Genomic DNA, 16,719 nt, shown 5'->3' on the forward strand with positions numbered 1-16,719 from the left:
GCAGGTTCGTTTTGTTTTTATTTTTTGTAATAATTTATGAATATGAAAATCGTTTGCACTTCACTTCTCAACCATTTAATTTGAAACAAAAAAATTATCTAGAATTTACTCTTGAAAGATGCATACAAACTGTATTAATACAAACAAGGAGTCAATAAATACAGCAATTACCAGTATCTGTTCTTATCATTGCGTGTATCATTGATATCGGCCCATTATTGCAGTATTATATTGAAGAAAACAAGTGTACTTACCACATTAACTAGTCAAACATAGAAAAAAAAATAGCTGAAATATTTATATTCTTAAGTTTAAGACAAACAGATGAAAATCTTTCAAATGCTGAAAATACTTTTATTTTCTTGTACTGATGAAAATGGTTCAGTTGTCATCCTCCTCGTCATTGTGCCCTGAAACAGAGAAGCTATGAGTTTTCAAACCATTTTTATATTGCATTAAAAAGATCATATTTGCTCTCAGTAACTGTGCTAGATTATCCTACATAACCCATTGCTTTTACACTCGAGAGATTTTCAACCTATTTAAGCAAACGACTTAATAAGATAGAAATGAAGTACAGAATAGAAATAAATAACCCAATCAACAAATTAAATTAAATATCATTACTTTTAAGCGCCCAGGACAGACCAAAATGTCATCACTTTCATGGATGATTTGTTGTAGACACTTTACTGTGATGTATTTTCTGCCAGATATAGAGAGCCACAGAGAGAAGTGTCAGGTCTGACCTCCAGTACTGCTGAATTCTGAGTAACTGTATTTCATAATTGCTTAAAAGAGCAAGGTTGAGAGTGAGATGAGCATCCACAAGAGTGCAGCAAGAAGTATAGTTTTCCTGAGTTAATCATGAGTGGTCTACAACAGGTTTGTTCATCACTTAAGACACCCAAAGGTTACTGTCACATGACCAATACAGCATTTGAAAAAGGAACACAGAAACAGCATTAACGAAATGAAATTGTGCAAGGATATTTTGAAGAGATCTGACAAAAGTGAAGCCAGAGTATGTCTTTCAAGATCAGAATTGAGTATCAATCACACAGTCCTAATGCAACACAAAAGCTCAATATATGAGGCATGAAAACAGTGATTTTCCTCAGCTGTTGCTTGTTTTCTGATCCCCACCTCACAGAAAAATCACATTATCGTGATATATCAACGAGAAAATCCACTCATTCAACGTTGACCAACGACATTGAAACACTCGACGTGTGCAGCTTCTACCCTCACAATGAGAAAATGAGCGAGATATTCTCATATCTCCCACCTGAGTGTTTTGGTTTCCAGTAGAGACGCGTGGGTCTAGAAAGATATCGTGTCTCCCAAGGCCTGATTACTCATACCACTCAACACCTCACAGAAACAAATAAAATCACAATTTCACAATATAGAAAATTCTGCCTGTCAGTTGATCACCAGATGTATAAATCAAATACTGTACTAACTTTTTGTAACCTTGGCAATTATCAGTACGTGTACTATTGTTAGAGGGATCTTACCTGGAGGGTTTTGAGAGTTGTTCTACTCCCCGAGCGCAGCCTGGGGCCAGGGGGGAGGATGGGATATTTAATTCATTAACAAAGGTAATTGCATATTTACTGGAAGAATCTAATTTGGGTTAATTGTTTCAAGAATGGGTTATAAACTAAATTATACTGAGACTTTAATTTTTGTCTTTGGTCCATTACAAAATATCAGTGGCTATTCACAATTAAGCACGGAACTCGGCTAAGGATAGTTTAAACTATCCTCAATGTAACTCAAAGCATCAAAGCGATAAGGCAAATGTCATGAATCTGGTGAATATCGTCAAACTTTCTAGCAAAAGGATCAAGTGCGTTCTGCCCGAACTGAGTTAATAAACCTCAAACATTGACTGTATAGTACATATCTTTTTTTTTAATATTTATGATTCAATACATGTTTTGTCCTAAAACTCATTCTATTGTTCTCACCACATCTTTAATCAAGAAGTAAAATATTCACTTTTGCACAGTGACTCCAGTAATGACAGGGAGCACACCTTCCACATACACCACATTGATGACTATGTTGTTATTGTTTGTGTCACCGAGAAGAAGACTACAATTTCTATTCTAATTAGTAATATACAGTACATGGAAGAGGACGATGCAGGTCAGAACTCGGTCAAAACTGTAGATGTGAATATCTCACTTCAGCCTCACGTTAGTATAACCTGCTTGTCATTTGTGCTCAATAAGGAGGTAAAATGTACACCCTCATGGAGAACACGAAGTATACTCAATTCAGTATACTTACTATATGGTGAGTAAACTGTATACAGAACACAAGAAGAAAGGAAATTGCAGTAGGCCTGTTGACCTATGCAAGGCAACTCCTATTTATTCCAAAACAAACTCACTCGACTATCTGTTTAACCTTTGCTTGGAACAAGAGCATGCTCTTACGTCTATTATGTTACCCAGTAATTTGCTCCATACATCTACATATCTCTTCCCACCTCACTATCACAAGAATTTTCCCACATTCAAATTTATAAGTCATATGACACATTTAAAACAAAACAAAATCCTAAAATACTGTATTCACCCAGCCAGCCTCTCAATGTAACATTGTTTGGCCTAACCAGAAGCGCATGAACCCAAATAACCCATTTAACCCATTGAGACCGATGCACAGAATAAGTAAATATTACGACTGTTTAGTTTTTACGAATAGGTCACTTTTTAACAAATTGGTAAATTCCATTAAAACAGCCATCTATTAGGTGAGAGGATGGGTTATGTATTAAGATTATTGTATCACAATACCTGGGCCAAATGTATTCTTCTCCATATCTTTCAACAGTACTGTACCTTCATTAACCCTTAAACTGGGCATGGCGTATATATACGCATATGGCCCAATAGCATCATAAGTTAAATTTTTCAAACTTGTTCTAACGCTTTCAAATTTTTTGTGCATAATTTACTAAGCAAACACTCCAACTTTGTCTAAATGATTATCAACATAACTTGAAAAATAAGGAAATTAAAAATAATTATAAAGTTTAATATTGAAAATTTCAGATTTTCAGATCAGCTGCAAAAATATTAAATATCTGCAATTGTTCATTAAGTGTTATTATGCTCTCAGAATAGTATATGATCTTCATTTTAAGAAATTTACAATATAGATTTTCAGTTTAGTTTACTGTAAAAAAAATCGTTAAGATGGCATTTGAAATATGCACCAAATTCAGACAACAAAATTATAACTCAAAATGTTTAGTGTTTATGAAAAATCCATCCAAATAGGACTGTAGAACAGAGAGCGGTGAACACTATATGTAAAAATGGTAAGAATCGGTCAGAAAATTAATTTTTTGAAGCTGGCTCAATGTTGAAACTCTAGTTTTAGAGATAATTGAAGTTGAAGTTATCGACAATGTATAAGGTAGTTAATTCATTAATTTACTTGTATGTTTTAATAAACATTGTTTGGCATTCGTACTCGAATATGTGAAAGTTGTAGGTCAATATGTGTTGAAATGAAGTCAAGAAAAAATAACCCCCCCCCCAAATAAAATATAGGGATAATTATAATGATTTAGGGGATATATTTAGGGTATACTTTATATAATTCAAAAAGTCCTAATCTGGTCCCGAATCATCAAAATCTAAAACAAGGAAAATAGAGTTTGAAATCTGTGAAAAAATCAGCCAAAAAAAATTCAAAGTCCCAAGTTCTGCCAGTTATGACTGTTTTATTTGTTGACCAATTTAATTCTTTCTTAACATAGGAATGGAAAAGTATACATTCTCCCTGTTGTAGAGGTTACAACAAAATCAGATAATAAAGAAGAAAAAAAAAATTCCCCTAAAAAAAAAATTTGTGGACATTGGTGAAAGTATTACTATTGAACAATGTATTTGTATGATATATAACAAAATAAAGCATAATAACATACTCACTCATTATTATTTGTGTTATTATGTATTACTCAGCAATGTTATGAAAGCACCAGCTGCATATCCACTTTGTGGACACTTCAACCTACTATTCTGCTTCTTTGTGCATCGGACAGGTGCTTGCATCTCCTTATTACTCCCTTGTCCCTCGGTTCCACTTAAAAGGAGCTGTTCTCCTTATCGACAAAACATTCTTCTTTAACCCTTTAACTGCGCGGCCTATAAATATGACTTCCCCCCAGTGCGCAGGATATGAAACCTTGGGAAAAAATTATTTTTTCCTCGGAAAGTGTCAAAAACCCCTCCCTGTACTGTATATTCGTATAGCAACGCAAGTTCGAAATTGTACTTACTTTGGCTGCTATGGGGTCCGAAAGGTGGGCTGTGACGTCATAATTCCCCGTGCGCCAGAGCAGTATGCACCCGGGGCCGGTGGGGCGCCCAAGGCGGGGCGCGCGAGTTGCCGCAAATATATTTTTGCACATTTTTTGCGCACAGTTCAAAATACATTTTATTTGTTTTTACATGCTAATCCTATGTATAATGAACACGTACACTATATTATGGCAGTAAAACATCCGTACTGTCCGAAGACACTGTGTTACGTGCATGACACTTGTGTACACATATGTTGCACATATTTACCATGTATCATGCTAATTTATGTATATATACAATCTATGTACAGACTATACACTGTCACACACTATATACATTCACCATCAACACATTCAGAACACCGCGAGTGTGAGCAGCCACACCCAGCCAGCCCTCCCTCACTCCTCCAACTCGCCAACATTGCTCCTCCAAATCATACAGTTATTCACACCAATGTTTCATGTTCATTTATGTATATTTACAACATATGTACACACGCTACACTGTCACACACTATATACATTCACCATCAACACACTCAGAACACCGCGAGTGTGAGCAGCCACACCCAGCCAGCCCTCCCTCACTCCAACATCTTACTCGCCAACATTGCTCCTCCCACCATACTGTTATTGTATTTATTACACAATTTACACATGTTATATATACCTATCTACATGTTTTATTTACCAGAACTATGCAAGTAAGCCGGTATTGTGTCCAAACAGTATAGTGGCCACCATACACTGCATGACAAATCACACAGCAGACAGCAGACGACGCCACGATTACGTCACCTCCCTCACCAAAATAGCTCCTCACAACATATTCCTGGTGCTGTTATTACACTATTCCACACACACTGTATATACCCATGTATATGTGTGTTCCCCATAGCGAACCACAAAGCTAGTATGGTGAGCAAAACAAGAGTGGCTGCCACACAGTGAGGCTACCTCAATTCTCTTCCTTCCTCCCTCCCTCACCAAAATTTCTCCTTCCTCCGCACAACGCTCATTATAACCACACTGGTCACTAATATCTGTAAATGAATAATTGACCACAAGTTTATTTTGAAAAGGAACCTAAAAAGTCGTTTGAAGATTCCTAGATGGACGAAATAATGCTGTGGTGCTGTGGCTAACGCTGTGAACATCGTGAACAGCATTGAATCACTGATATTTGAACATTGTACCCAGTCATTATCACACTCGGGCTCTTCTATAATACTATCATGGCTAAATAAAACAGATTATATATATATTTTAACAATATTAGGCAATGCTGTGGTCACACGCTGAACAGCAGTGCTGTGCGCTCATGCTGCGAGCGCCAGTCTTGGTTGCTCACTCACTACTGAGGCTCTGACACCCGGCAATGTGGACCATGATTTGTTTTTAAGATGGCGTCTGTTTACAAGAGCCCTGAGGAAGCTGATGTGAACCCCATGTAGCCGCGGGAGTTTTGAATGGAACGTGAAAAATAAAAACACCCAGAGGCGCGTTGCGCACCCGAAGCCTGGGCCTGCAAGCGCGTTGCGCAGTTAAAGGGTTAAAAAAAAAATTGTCTAAAATCCATTTCTAAAAATATTGGGATGAAACTTTCACGACACTGAAGCCAAAAAGTTTGAGATTTGTTAAACATTTAATATTAATTTTCACATACTTAATTAAAATATATTTTCACCCAGCCCAGGCTTATAACCCCATTTACAGCCTAAGGTGTAGAAGTGTAAGGGTTAATGTGACTATTGAAAATAAATAATTCATTCAAATTATTTGCTGACAAAAAGTAATTAATGCTCTGAAGTTAAAATCTGAAGACAAAAATGACAGACTATATATAATACATGAAGTGGAAGATTAATTACATTGTAATTAATTTTACAAATTTTAAAAACAGCAGTCGGTACAGTGTCACTTACGGCGCTTTCCAGCTTGTGATCGGCTCGGTATGTTGCCAGTGCGAAGCATGTGCTGAAGCCTCTCCACTTCCTCCATTGAGCGAGCATTAGCTATAGCTTGACGGATGGCAGCTTGATCCTCTGCTGTCATTTGACCTGTCCAGACACAAACACAACTTTATACAAGATATTTTTATATATTGTACAGTACTGTACATGCAAATCGTACAAAATGTAGTCAAAATATGACACCTATATATAAATTTGGAGAATATGTAGCCTCCAATTGATTTTTATATAATCAAGCATTGAATGTGATGAAATGCCTTTTCCGATAGGCCCTCAGTATCTCCCGAAGCTAAGCACTCGTACCGCCATGACTTGTGAAGATGCTCAAGGTCTTTGACAAACACACTCACCTTCAGGATGCCAGGACCAAAATTATGCTGGCTCTTTAAAATGTGAAGGCAGCACAGAGATCACAGATCATCTCAAAACTGAAGAAAAGCACAAGTGCAAGAAAACAAGCAACTGCTTGAAGAAAATGAGGTAGCCTGGTGTATCAAGGCCAATGAACGTGCTGGTGGATAAATATCATAACGTTGATGCACCCGACTACCATCGGGTAGCCGCCCAGGTCAACCAGGCCTCCAGCACACTAATGAGCCAACTTAACCAAATCCTTCCACAATGGGTGGAAGGGAACAACACCGGGAAGAAACAAGGGACCACTAGAAAATGAGGACTGAGGGACCACTAAAAAATGGCACTTCATTACATGCACCGTGATGTTGACCAAACCACACACCAGAAGATGAGGAGACAACGACGTTTCAGTCCGTCCTGGACCGTTATCTTCTGGCGTGTGGTTTGGTCATCGTATCTTCAGCCACGTTATTGTGACTCATCGTCTGCATTTAAGGTGATATCTGGAGAGGCCTAGACAAGGAAAACCTCAGAGCCAGGACAAAACCCACCCAGCACCAAAGCAAACAATCCAGCAACTCTCAGCAAATCACCCAAGACCACAGATCGGAAACAACACTGCACTCAGCCAGGGAATGTTAGGACACATAGCTGGGCATAGCTGTGGTACAAAGTACCACTTTATAAGTAATAATCAATCAAAGGAGAGCTAAAAAAAATCACCTGCTGGAGATCTGGAAGCATCTGAAAGATATAAAGACAGGAAAGAAGAGTGCAGAAACCCCAGGATTGAACATCCACCAGAAAAACAAAATCCTATTGCCTGCAAAGTAGGGCATAAGAGGCAAAAATTCCACCTTCCCTGTTCAGAGATTGCCCAGACAATTTAGCTAAATCAGCCTCCACAAGACTGGCATATTAAGAGGGTGCCAAGAGGAAAAGGGTGTCCTACTGGCTCCACTGAGACTACAGTGGTGGCCTAATTGCCATCAGGTCAGTGGCTAGTTTCCTCACCAGTTACAGAACAATAACTGGCAATTAAGTCACAGAGGTGTTATTGAGAGATCGTTGGTGTAACAAGTAATGGCCTCTTTCCAAGTTAAATTTAGAGAACTCTCCACTTGCTTCCCTCTCCAATTATGTGAAAAGAATGTTTACAAAGTCCCTTGTCACAGTAAGGCAAAGGTCACCAAGAGACTGCTATCTTAGCAGTATTCTGGCTGTTGGCTCCAGGGTAATCATGAGGACTTTGATCAATAAAAAAATGTTCAGTGGTGCAATTCTAAAGGAACAAAAAACCAATGATCTTCAACTTAAATATATTATATGATACAGTATATGCTAAAGACCTTGCCATTAGTACTATGACTTACACAGGGAGGAACATGACTGCTAATTACTCGACTGAGATAAGTTGCAGCCCATCTACGGTGAACTACAAGGAGCAAAAACTTGGTTTCACAGCATCATCATGAACTTATTTTGGCTCACTATTTCTTGACTGTACATACTGATCCATATGTTTATGGTTCACATACATATCACCAAAGGCAGACAAGCTGGGATCACCCAAAAGTGGAGCAGCCAGATGGGAAGGTTGAGAGCATCCGTTGAGCAAAGAATACACATCCCTAGGAAACAGACCACAGGCCTGTAGTATGAAGGCTGAGGGCATATCTATATACCATACGTATATTGTGGTGAAACCAGTATGGTTTCACCACTCTTTTTTTGAAGAGTGGTGAGTTGTTTCAATGCCTTCCTAATAGGTGACTGACAAATCATACAAAATGACTGACAAGAATAGACTGCCAACAAAATAAAGATTCAGTAAGTGGTATTTTATGACTCCCCTTAGATGACAGAACTGGTGACATAGCAGGCAGGAAAAATTAAAAGTTAAAATTGTATATATACATTAGCTTCTTGATAGAAACAAACAAAATCTAACCCAAAGTAGGCCGGGAGTCCAAGATGCCACCAGCACCAGGCAGAAACGTTCTGGCTTTCTTCGCTTCCTTTTGGATCTCCTTCCCAAGTTTGCTTTTGAAAAGCTTTTTGGCCATTTCTCTTTCCCGGAGCCGCACCCGGCGGAAGTCAACCACACGAACCTGAAATAAGACAATAAAGCACTGTTCACTCTGAGACCATAACTAGCCATCAAAGCCAATTTAAGATCAGCACAATGATTAAAATGAACTTACCTAATAAATACTAAGATAATAATCAGCAAGCCATTTGCCATCCATAGCAGCACTATCATAAGAAAAGTTAGTTTAAAATAATTTCTTGAGAAAGGGTTACTGTGAAGTTATCTTATCTTGAGGTAGTTCTGAGGATCATTGTCTTCATGGCCCAGTCTCCACCCAGGCCTTCTGCTAGGTGGTCTGGTCAACCAGGTTGTTAGATGCCGCTGGTTGAAGTCTCGTGTATCAATTACAGCCCGGTTGATCAGGTATCCTTTGAAGGTGTTTTTACATTTATCAAGTGAAAAGTTCATTTTTTTTTAATGTTGAAGGATTTCCCCATTTTGTTCTAAACTGTTCTGTAACAAGTGTAGAGTTCCTTCTCAAGTTTGGGTGACTTCCCTCAATGTGATCTTGCTACTTTTACATCCAATTTTCCTGCCTTCCCAAATGCATTTGTTTGCTAAGGTAAATGCCTTCACTTCAACATACTGTATCTGTATGCTTGTTAGGGTATTTGCAACAAAAAATCCCTGTATTTCAACACATGCTTACTAAGGAAAATCCCTGTATTTCAACACATGCTTACTAAGGGAAATCCCTGTATTTCAACACATGCTTACTAAGGAAAATCCCTGTATTTCAACACATGCTTACTAAGGGAAATCCCTGTATTTCAACACATGCTTACTAAAGAAAATCCCTATATTTCAACACATTCTTACTAAGGAAAATCCCTGTATTTTGTACCCATTCAAAATGTGTGCGCGGTTGGTTGTGTACGAAATGGACTCTTAGGACCTCCAGTGAGAGGCAACCATCTTGGAAAAAATTCCCAGAATGCCTTAGGGCTACTGGCTGGGTTAGTACTGAGTGAGCAACCATAGGTGGTGCACGCACCCCTGCGCCCAAACACCTGTCCGACGCGGTGTTCAAAGATCGTGCTCTGTCGGTGAAATTCAAACCTTATTGTTTGAAGAACATAAGGGTCATGATATTGGTGAAGCTAGGCGCAATAAGGACCTAACACAAAGGTCGGATGCAAGTGATACAGCACCTATGAGGACGATACAGCAGGCGTATCCAGTTGGAGCTCTGAGCGCCACCCTTGCCCACCTATGCCATCTCCAATTTATACAGACGATACATAGATGAATTATTTTCTCCGTTCAGTGATGATGCATCTGATACAAGTAGCATAGATGAACAGCGTTAGCGGCTTCCACGGTGGTGTTTTCCATAGATATTTTCAAGAATACCTGAATCTCTTCTAGATTGACTGACACTCTTCAAGGGTGGCTGAATTTCTTCCTGTGTGGGACCTTACAAAGCGATCTTTTCAAGAATACCTTACAAACTGATCTTTTCCTATAATTCTTTCAATACTACCTTATGCTTTACAAACTTGGCCACATACCACCTACAAGTACTAAAGCCAAGGAAGTATGCGAGTGTGTTATTTGCAAGCACACAGAACGAAGAAACAGTAAGCAAAAATCTATCTGTACCTGGTGCAACGAGAGCGAAGTCGCGCTGTGCACCATGGACTACTTCACTGATTATTACTCACTTCCGAAGTACTGAGTGTGTAATACAGTGTGTTACTGTGTAAATAGTGTGTGAAACTGTACATATTGTAATTTTAGTGAAATTTTAACAAGTAATATTGCGACAATAAACATTTATTGTGGACACATTACTGACACATGTATCACAGTTCCATGGAACATTATGAACGTTCTACTGTATACATATTGTAAAGGACACAAATATGCATCATTTACGATAAAAAAAAATTCATTGGAAATACATAGAACAAATAATTTAAAATATATTTGTGGTAACTCGCGGTGCTTGAATGGCCCGCGCAACCGTGTCTGGGAGCTTCATGCACGGGCGACCAGCCCCTCATGACGTCACAGTGCACATTGTCCATGTCCTCACGGCCAAAGTAAGTGGAATTTGACATTTATTTTTACACAGACATGTTCAGGGAAGGGAATTCATCATTTTAATAAGAAAAAATAATTTGTTGGGAACACTTGATTTCATGCGCACGGGGAATTTCACAATAAACTCGGCGCATCACAGTGGTTAACACATGATGCAACAAAAGCATCATATACCAGTATTACAAATTTTTTGTTAAATGGGTTACCTGTGGAAGCTTGTTGATGACATAGAGACGGTAGTGGTCACGAGTGGTTACGGGGTTACCCAGCAGGGACAAGAACTCCAGTCTCTTCAGTCCTGCCAAGTTGTCCAGATCTGCCAACTCCTGTACCAGATTATTAGTCAGGTACACACACTGGAGGTTAGGCACTGTCTCTGCTAGTGTTTCTGAAATTCGACTAAAAAGGAATATAAATTAACACTCAAACATGTACATTATTTACAACATGTAGCAGGGCACTCCCTGAGAACCATCTACAAGCACAAGAGAAAACAAAGATTCATAACAATTACTGTACAAAGTTCATAATACATCAACCTCCCATCCTCACCCAGTTTTTCGTTTCTTTCACGTGGGGTGAAGGGGCTCAAATTGGGCGGCTCTCGAGTAAGGGGGTGTGCCGACTCGGGCAACGGGTAACCTGGGCTACCCGGCAATGGACAAGCACATCACGGTTAGGGTATTTACGCTGCCACAATGATGGTTTGCCTTGTTACAAAACAATCACTAATTTTCTGTAAGCAGTGGCCTCTCTTCTTGCGATTATGCTTGAGGTGGAATTATGGTGGTTTTTTCTTAGTTTCTCAGATGCCTACACTTCCCTCATCTCGTACAGAGAACTAGATCGTCATCCAGGCTCCTGAGAGGCAAGGGTTATTCTCAGAGGTCTGGTGCTCCTCCCTAGGGATTGACTAGACCAGTGCTTATCTTGAGGAGCAACTGAGGGAGCTCTCTAGACAAGGGTGTTTCATTGCATTTAACATTTCGCTTATAGCTCTTCATTTAATTTTGTTCTTCTAATTCATTATACTGATACAAAGGACCACATGGTTTGCGAACTTGAGTTATCCAAAAGTTCCAGTTTCCCAATTGGGGTTGGGGAGTCACACTACAGGAGCTAAGTTCGGGTAGGAAGCGGTCCTGCGCTCGCTGGCTGAGCTGGGCTGGGCTGGGCTGGGCTGGGCTGGGCTGGGCTGGGCTGGGCTGGGCTGGGCCGGGCCGGGCTCACTCTGATAAGCCTATCACACTGGACCCCATTAGCCAGATTTGTGTCTTAAATTCTGGATGTACATGATCATATATATTTTTGTTTACAGATTTTGTTTAGTAATATTATTAGGATAATAAAAAGTTATAAAAATACTTGTTTCATGAATGCTTTATTGTATTAGATGGAGATTCTCTGGCTGGCAATCTACCAAGCTAGCCACCTGGGGGGAGGAGGGCAGCAGTAAGGGGTTGAGTTCTTGCTCTTTGGTACCACCTCTCCTGAGGGAGAAGTGGATCAGGACTTCTCTTATTGGTGAGTGCAAACAAAATACTGTCTCACTTATGCTATGAACCTGTCTATTTTACCCCTTAGATTTTTTATTTTTGTATTATTTTTTCTCTCCATTTCTTGTTTACGAACTTACACGATAACCGACGAGTCTCGTCCCCAAAACAGAAACCAAGTGGTGCTCTGTATATCTTTTATATAAAAAAAAAATTCCTCACTGTAATACAATCAGCCACATGCTTTACAAATGCCATTTTTCCAAAAATGCCTGTTATCCAATTTGGGTTAGTTCAAATAACTGGTGGGCCAGCAGTGTGAATAAAAATGAGCAATAAAGATGGTGGTAGTTTACCCATTGACCGTACACAGCACCACTTGGTCATACACTAATGGATGGCTCAGAAGCTTTCAACTCTGCCATGGCATTAGGTATATTAGAGTACATAGTAAAAGTCTGAGGTTACCTCAGCACCATTAATCTCCACTTCAGTCAACCCAACACTATCAGCATCCAACACCACATTTTCAATGTAAATAACAATGCTCCATCATTCCTCCATCTTCAAGTTAACAAGCGGATCGCAACTTTGGTGTTGGTGAATACAAACAAAACACCGCCGAATTTCTGCAAAAAAAAATTGTCAATTTTTTCCTCTATCTTTTCAGAATGATGAACCACTTAACCGAACACAACAGGTCATCCATTCAGTCTCGGTCCCGAGGGGTTCGGAAAGCATGTGGCTGAAAGCATGTATCTTTCACTCACAGGTAATCCTCTTGATTACCTGTGGACTATTTCAAGTTCTTCTATTTCAGTCTTTCCTGGTCTGTGAGCTTGACCGCAGGCTTGGTCTGTGAGCTTGACCGCAGGCTTGGTCTGTGAGCTTGACCGCAGGCTTGGTCTGTGAGCTTGACCGCAGGCTTGGTCTGTGAGCTTGACCGCAGGCTTGGTCTGTGAGCTTGACCGCAGGCTTGGTCTGTGAGCTTGACCGCAGGCTTGGTCTGTGAGCTTGACCGCAGGCTTGGTCTGCGAGCTTGACCGCAGGCTTGGTCTGCGAGCTTGACCGCAGGCTTGGTCTGCGAGCTTGACCGCAGGCTTGGTCTGCGAGCTTGACCGCAGGCTTGGTCTGCGAGCTTGACCGCAGGCTTGGTCTGTGAGCTTGACCGCAGGCTTGGTCTGCGAGCTTGACCGCAGGCTTGGTCTGTGAGCTTGACCACAGGCTTGGTCTGTGAGCTTGACCACAGGCTTGGTCTGTGAGCTTGACCACAGGCTTGGTCTGTGAGCTCGACCACAGGCTTGGTCTGTGAGCATGTTCGTCTTGGTTATACATACTTCCACACAGCCAGATTGATCTGGTAACTTTAGTAATTAAATAGTCTTGAAACCTTCCACTGTTGTTCCAGTACAGTAACTGTATATTTGTTGACAATGTCGAAAATCAGCTGGAACCATGAGGAGGATTCAAACCTGCAGCCTGCATCAGGTTGATGCCTCAGGACCCCTAGAGGATTCAGGTGAATCCCAGGTTACATTACTTCAGCATATCTTGGTCCAGTGGTTGATGGCGTGTGCACGAGTGTGTCCAGGAGTAGAGGTTTGAATCCTCCTCACGGCCCCTACTGATTTTCTCAAATTTGTATTATTAATATTGAACAAAATTACTTCCATATATCAGCTGGATAAATAAAGACATACTCACACAATTCTGTTATTATTTAGAAGCAAAGTTTTGAGTCTCTTTAAGAGCGGAAAACCGTCAAGCTTCCTGATATCATTGTCACTGAAGTCAATGGTATCAAACTGATCCAGCGTCGCACCAAGATTCTCAATAACAGGAATTTTATAGCCTGCAAAAAAAAAATGGAAACCATGAGTAAAGAAATTAAATTCAAAAAGAAAAGATAATTATGGAAGGCACATGTGGCCATGCAGCCAGGATAGGTTGCCAGAGTGTAGGAACCGTGCCTAACCACTTGGACCATTGGGGATTGAAAGCTCATCCTGCAAGATTCAGGACCTTTGTTATACACCAACTAACTCTTGAAATCTAAAAAAATCTGAAATTCTCAATAATGTAATGAGTTTATGTAAAGTATCATTTTGAGCAAATAATTCTGCCACCTCGTGACGTACACAAGTTTCCAACTTGTGATGGGGACGCATTCCTAATTTTCAATTAAAAGTTGACAGGTTTGAACTTGGACCACAATTTTCCATAAGCATAATACTACATATGAGAGAGTCATTTCTAAAGTACCAATGTTTGGTATGTATAGAGTACATACCATTTCATTCAACTGGGCCCCTCAGAGTCTCGAACCACTGACCACAATAGCAGGTAACTAACCACCACACCACTGAACACCCACAATAAAGGAGGATCTCAAAGACACACACAACTAGTATCCAACTGAGACTTGAGGTCTCCCCTGGGGGTGCCACTTCAGCATGAAGGTTTACATGTGACATGTAAAGGTGACATGATAGAGGTTTACAAGTGGATGAATGGACACAACAAAGGGAATATTAATAGGGTATTAAAAGTATCAACACAAGACAGAACACGAAACAATGGGTATAAATTGGATAAATTTAGATTTAGGAAAGACTTGGGTAAATATTGGTTTGGTAACAGGGTTGTTGATTTGTGGAACCAATTACCGTGTACCATGGTGGAGGTGGGGTCCCTCGATTGTTTCAAGCGCGGGTTGGACATGTATATGAGTGGGATTGGGTGGTTATAGATAGGAGCTGCCTCGTATGGGCCAATAGGCCTTCTGCAGTTACCTTTGTTCTTATGTTCTTATTGTTTGGAACATAAAACAATAATGGAGAGTATTCAGATATCTCGCATGCTATTTATATCCCACCACCCTGATAATGACAGGGTGGACAAAGACAAATTATTTAGCATGGGTGGAACAGAAACAAGGGGACACAGGTGGAAACTGAGTACCTAAATGAGGCACAGAGACATTAGGAATATTTTTTTCATTGTCAGGGTAATTAATTAAATGGAATGTATTAGGCAATGATGTGGCGGAGGCTGACTCCATACACAGTTTCAAATGTAGATATGAGAGAGCCCAGTAGGCTCAGGAGCCTGTACACCAGTTGATTGACAGTTGAGAGGCGGGACCAAAGAGCCAGAGCTCAAACTCCTGCAGGCACAACTAGGCAAGTACACTGTGGGAACAAGCATAGAGAGAAGGCCCAAGAAATTCACAAAAGCACATAAAGCCAGTGGGGACTCATGAGCATGAAGCCACAAGAGCAGAGGGGATACCCGCTGGACGAGCCTCTGGCCTCAGGCTGAGTCAGGGAGTAGAACAACCCACAAAACCCTCTCCAGGTATGCTCCAGATATGAACAATGCCTAGCCCCCAGTCCTGAGAAAATTCTGCGAGGAAAGGCACATTCAGGCGAAGATCTGATTTCCAATCCATACTTCCATCCCTAAAATAGAACAACAGGTAAACCCACCCATTTGTACAATACCCGACGACAGTAATGTTGGCTGTTGATGTTTGTTACCTCTGAGGATAAGTTCTCTATCCCGGAGTGGGTTGATGTGTTGCGCCGACTGGATAATGAGCTCAGGTGTGAGTTTCACCATTGTGTATGACTTGTATAGAGAGCACAAGTGAATAACTTCAAGTAATGTGCAGGTGTGTTGGAGACCAGACAGCAGCAGCAGCAGGCGCGTCGCACCACCTCGCTCCACCAACGTTAGTTTACATCCTGGAGTGAACCTGTCTGATGGTTCCATTTATTACCTCAAACATAAAATCATATAATTTCAAATTAGCTTCTTAACTGGAAGGCATTATATACATATATAATATTTAGTCATAATATTTTATATAGCACTCATAATATTAATAAATAATAATAATGTGTCCCGGTAGTACAGTCGGGTTCGTTCCCAACTCATAATAGACAATACCAGAGTTCGAATCCCGAGCGGAACAGAAATGGTTGGGCGCGTGTCCTATCGCCTAAGACACCTGTTCACCTAGCAGTGAATAGGTAGGAGTTAGTCCGCTTGAGCAATTATAGGGGGGAGGGAGGGAACTATGAGGGGAAAGCGCCAAGCCATTACGACTATATAGCACTGGGAAGGGGTCAGGATAAGCTTGCGGGCTATTCATGCCCGTGCCACCTCTTTGGTGGCTTAATCTTTATTAGTCATAATCAGGATAAGGATTTGGGATGGGACGGGGGAAAGGATTGGTGCCCAACCACTTGGACGGTCGGGGATTGAACGCCGACCTGCATGACACGAGCCTATCATGTATGAATACACTGGCTGCCTGTCCCCCGACACAATGAATTATTTTAATATAATAAACAAAAATCGTGGCTCAAGCGCCTCATAGGAAATGTATATGTTTATCTCTCAGAATGTTCGGTAATAAGT

General features: G+C 40.5%; 1 protein-coding gene across 1 annotated transcript; it reads right to left on the minus strand.

The window, feature by feature from the left end:
- On the minus strand, positions 1 to 16,042 carry U2A (small nuclear ribonucleoprotein polypeptide A'-like U2A). The gene is made up of 6 exons (XM_045761991.2): positions 15,834 to 16,042; positions 13,999 to 14,146; positions 11,005 to 11,197; positions 8,612 to 8,771; positions 6,256 to 6,390; positions 1 to 410 (listed from the first exon to the last, which is right to left on the minus strand). The coding sequence occupies exons 1-6, from the start codon at positions 15,913 to 15,915 to the stop codon at positions 382 to 384; spliced, it is 747 nt and encodes a 248-aa protein (XP_045617947.1). The 5' UTR covers positions 15,916 to 16,042; the 3' UTR covers positions 1 to 381.
- Between the last annotated feature and the right edge of the window lie 677 nt (positions 16,043 to 16,719).

This window comes from Procambarus clarkii, chromosome 14, assembly GCF_040958095.1.
Source record: "Procambarus clarkii isolate CNS0578487 chromosome 14, FALCON_Pclarkii_2.0, whole genome shotgun sequence".
In the NCBI taxonomy this organism is placed as follows: Eukaryota; Metazoa; Arthropoda; class Malacostraca; order Decapoda; family Cambaridae; genus Procambarus; species Procambarus clarkii.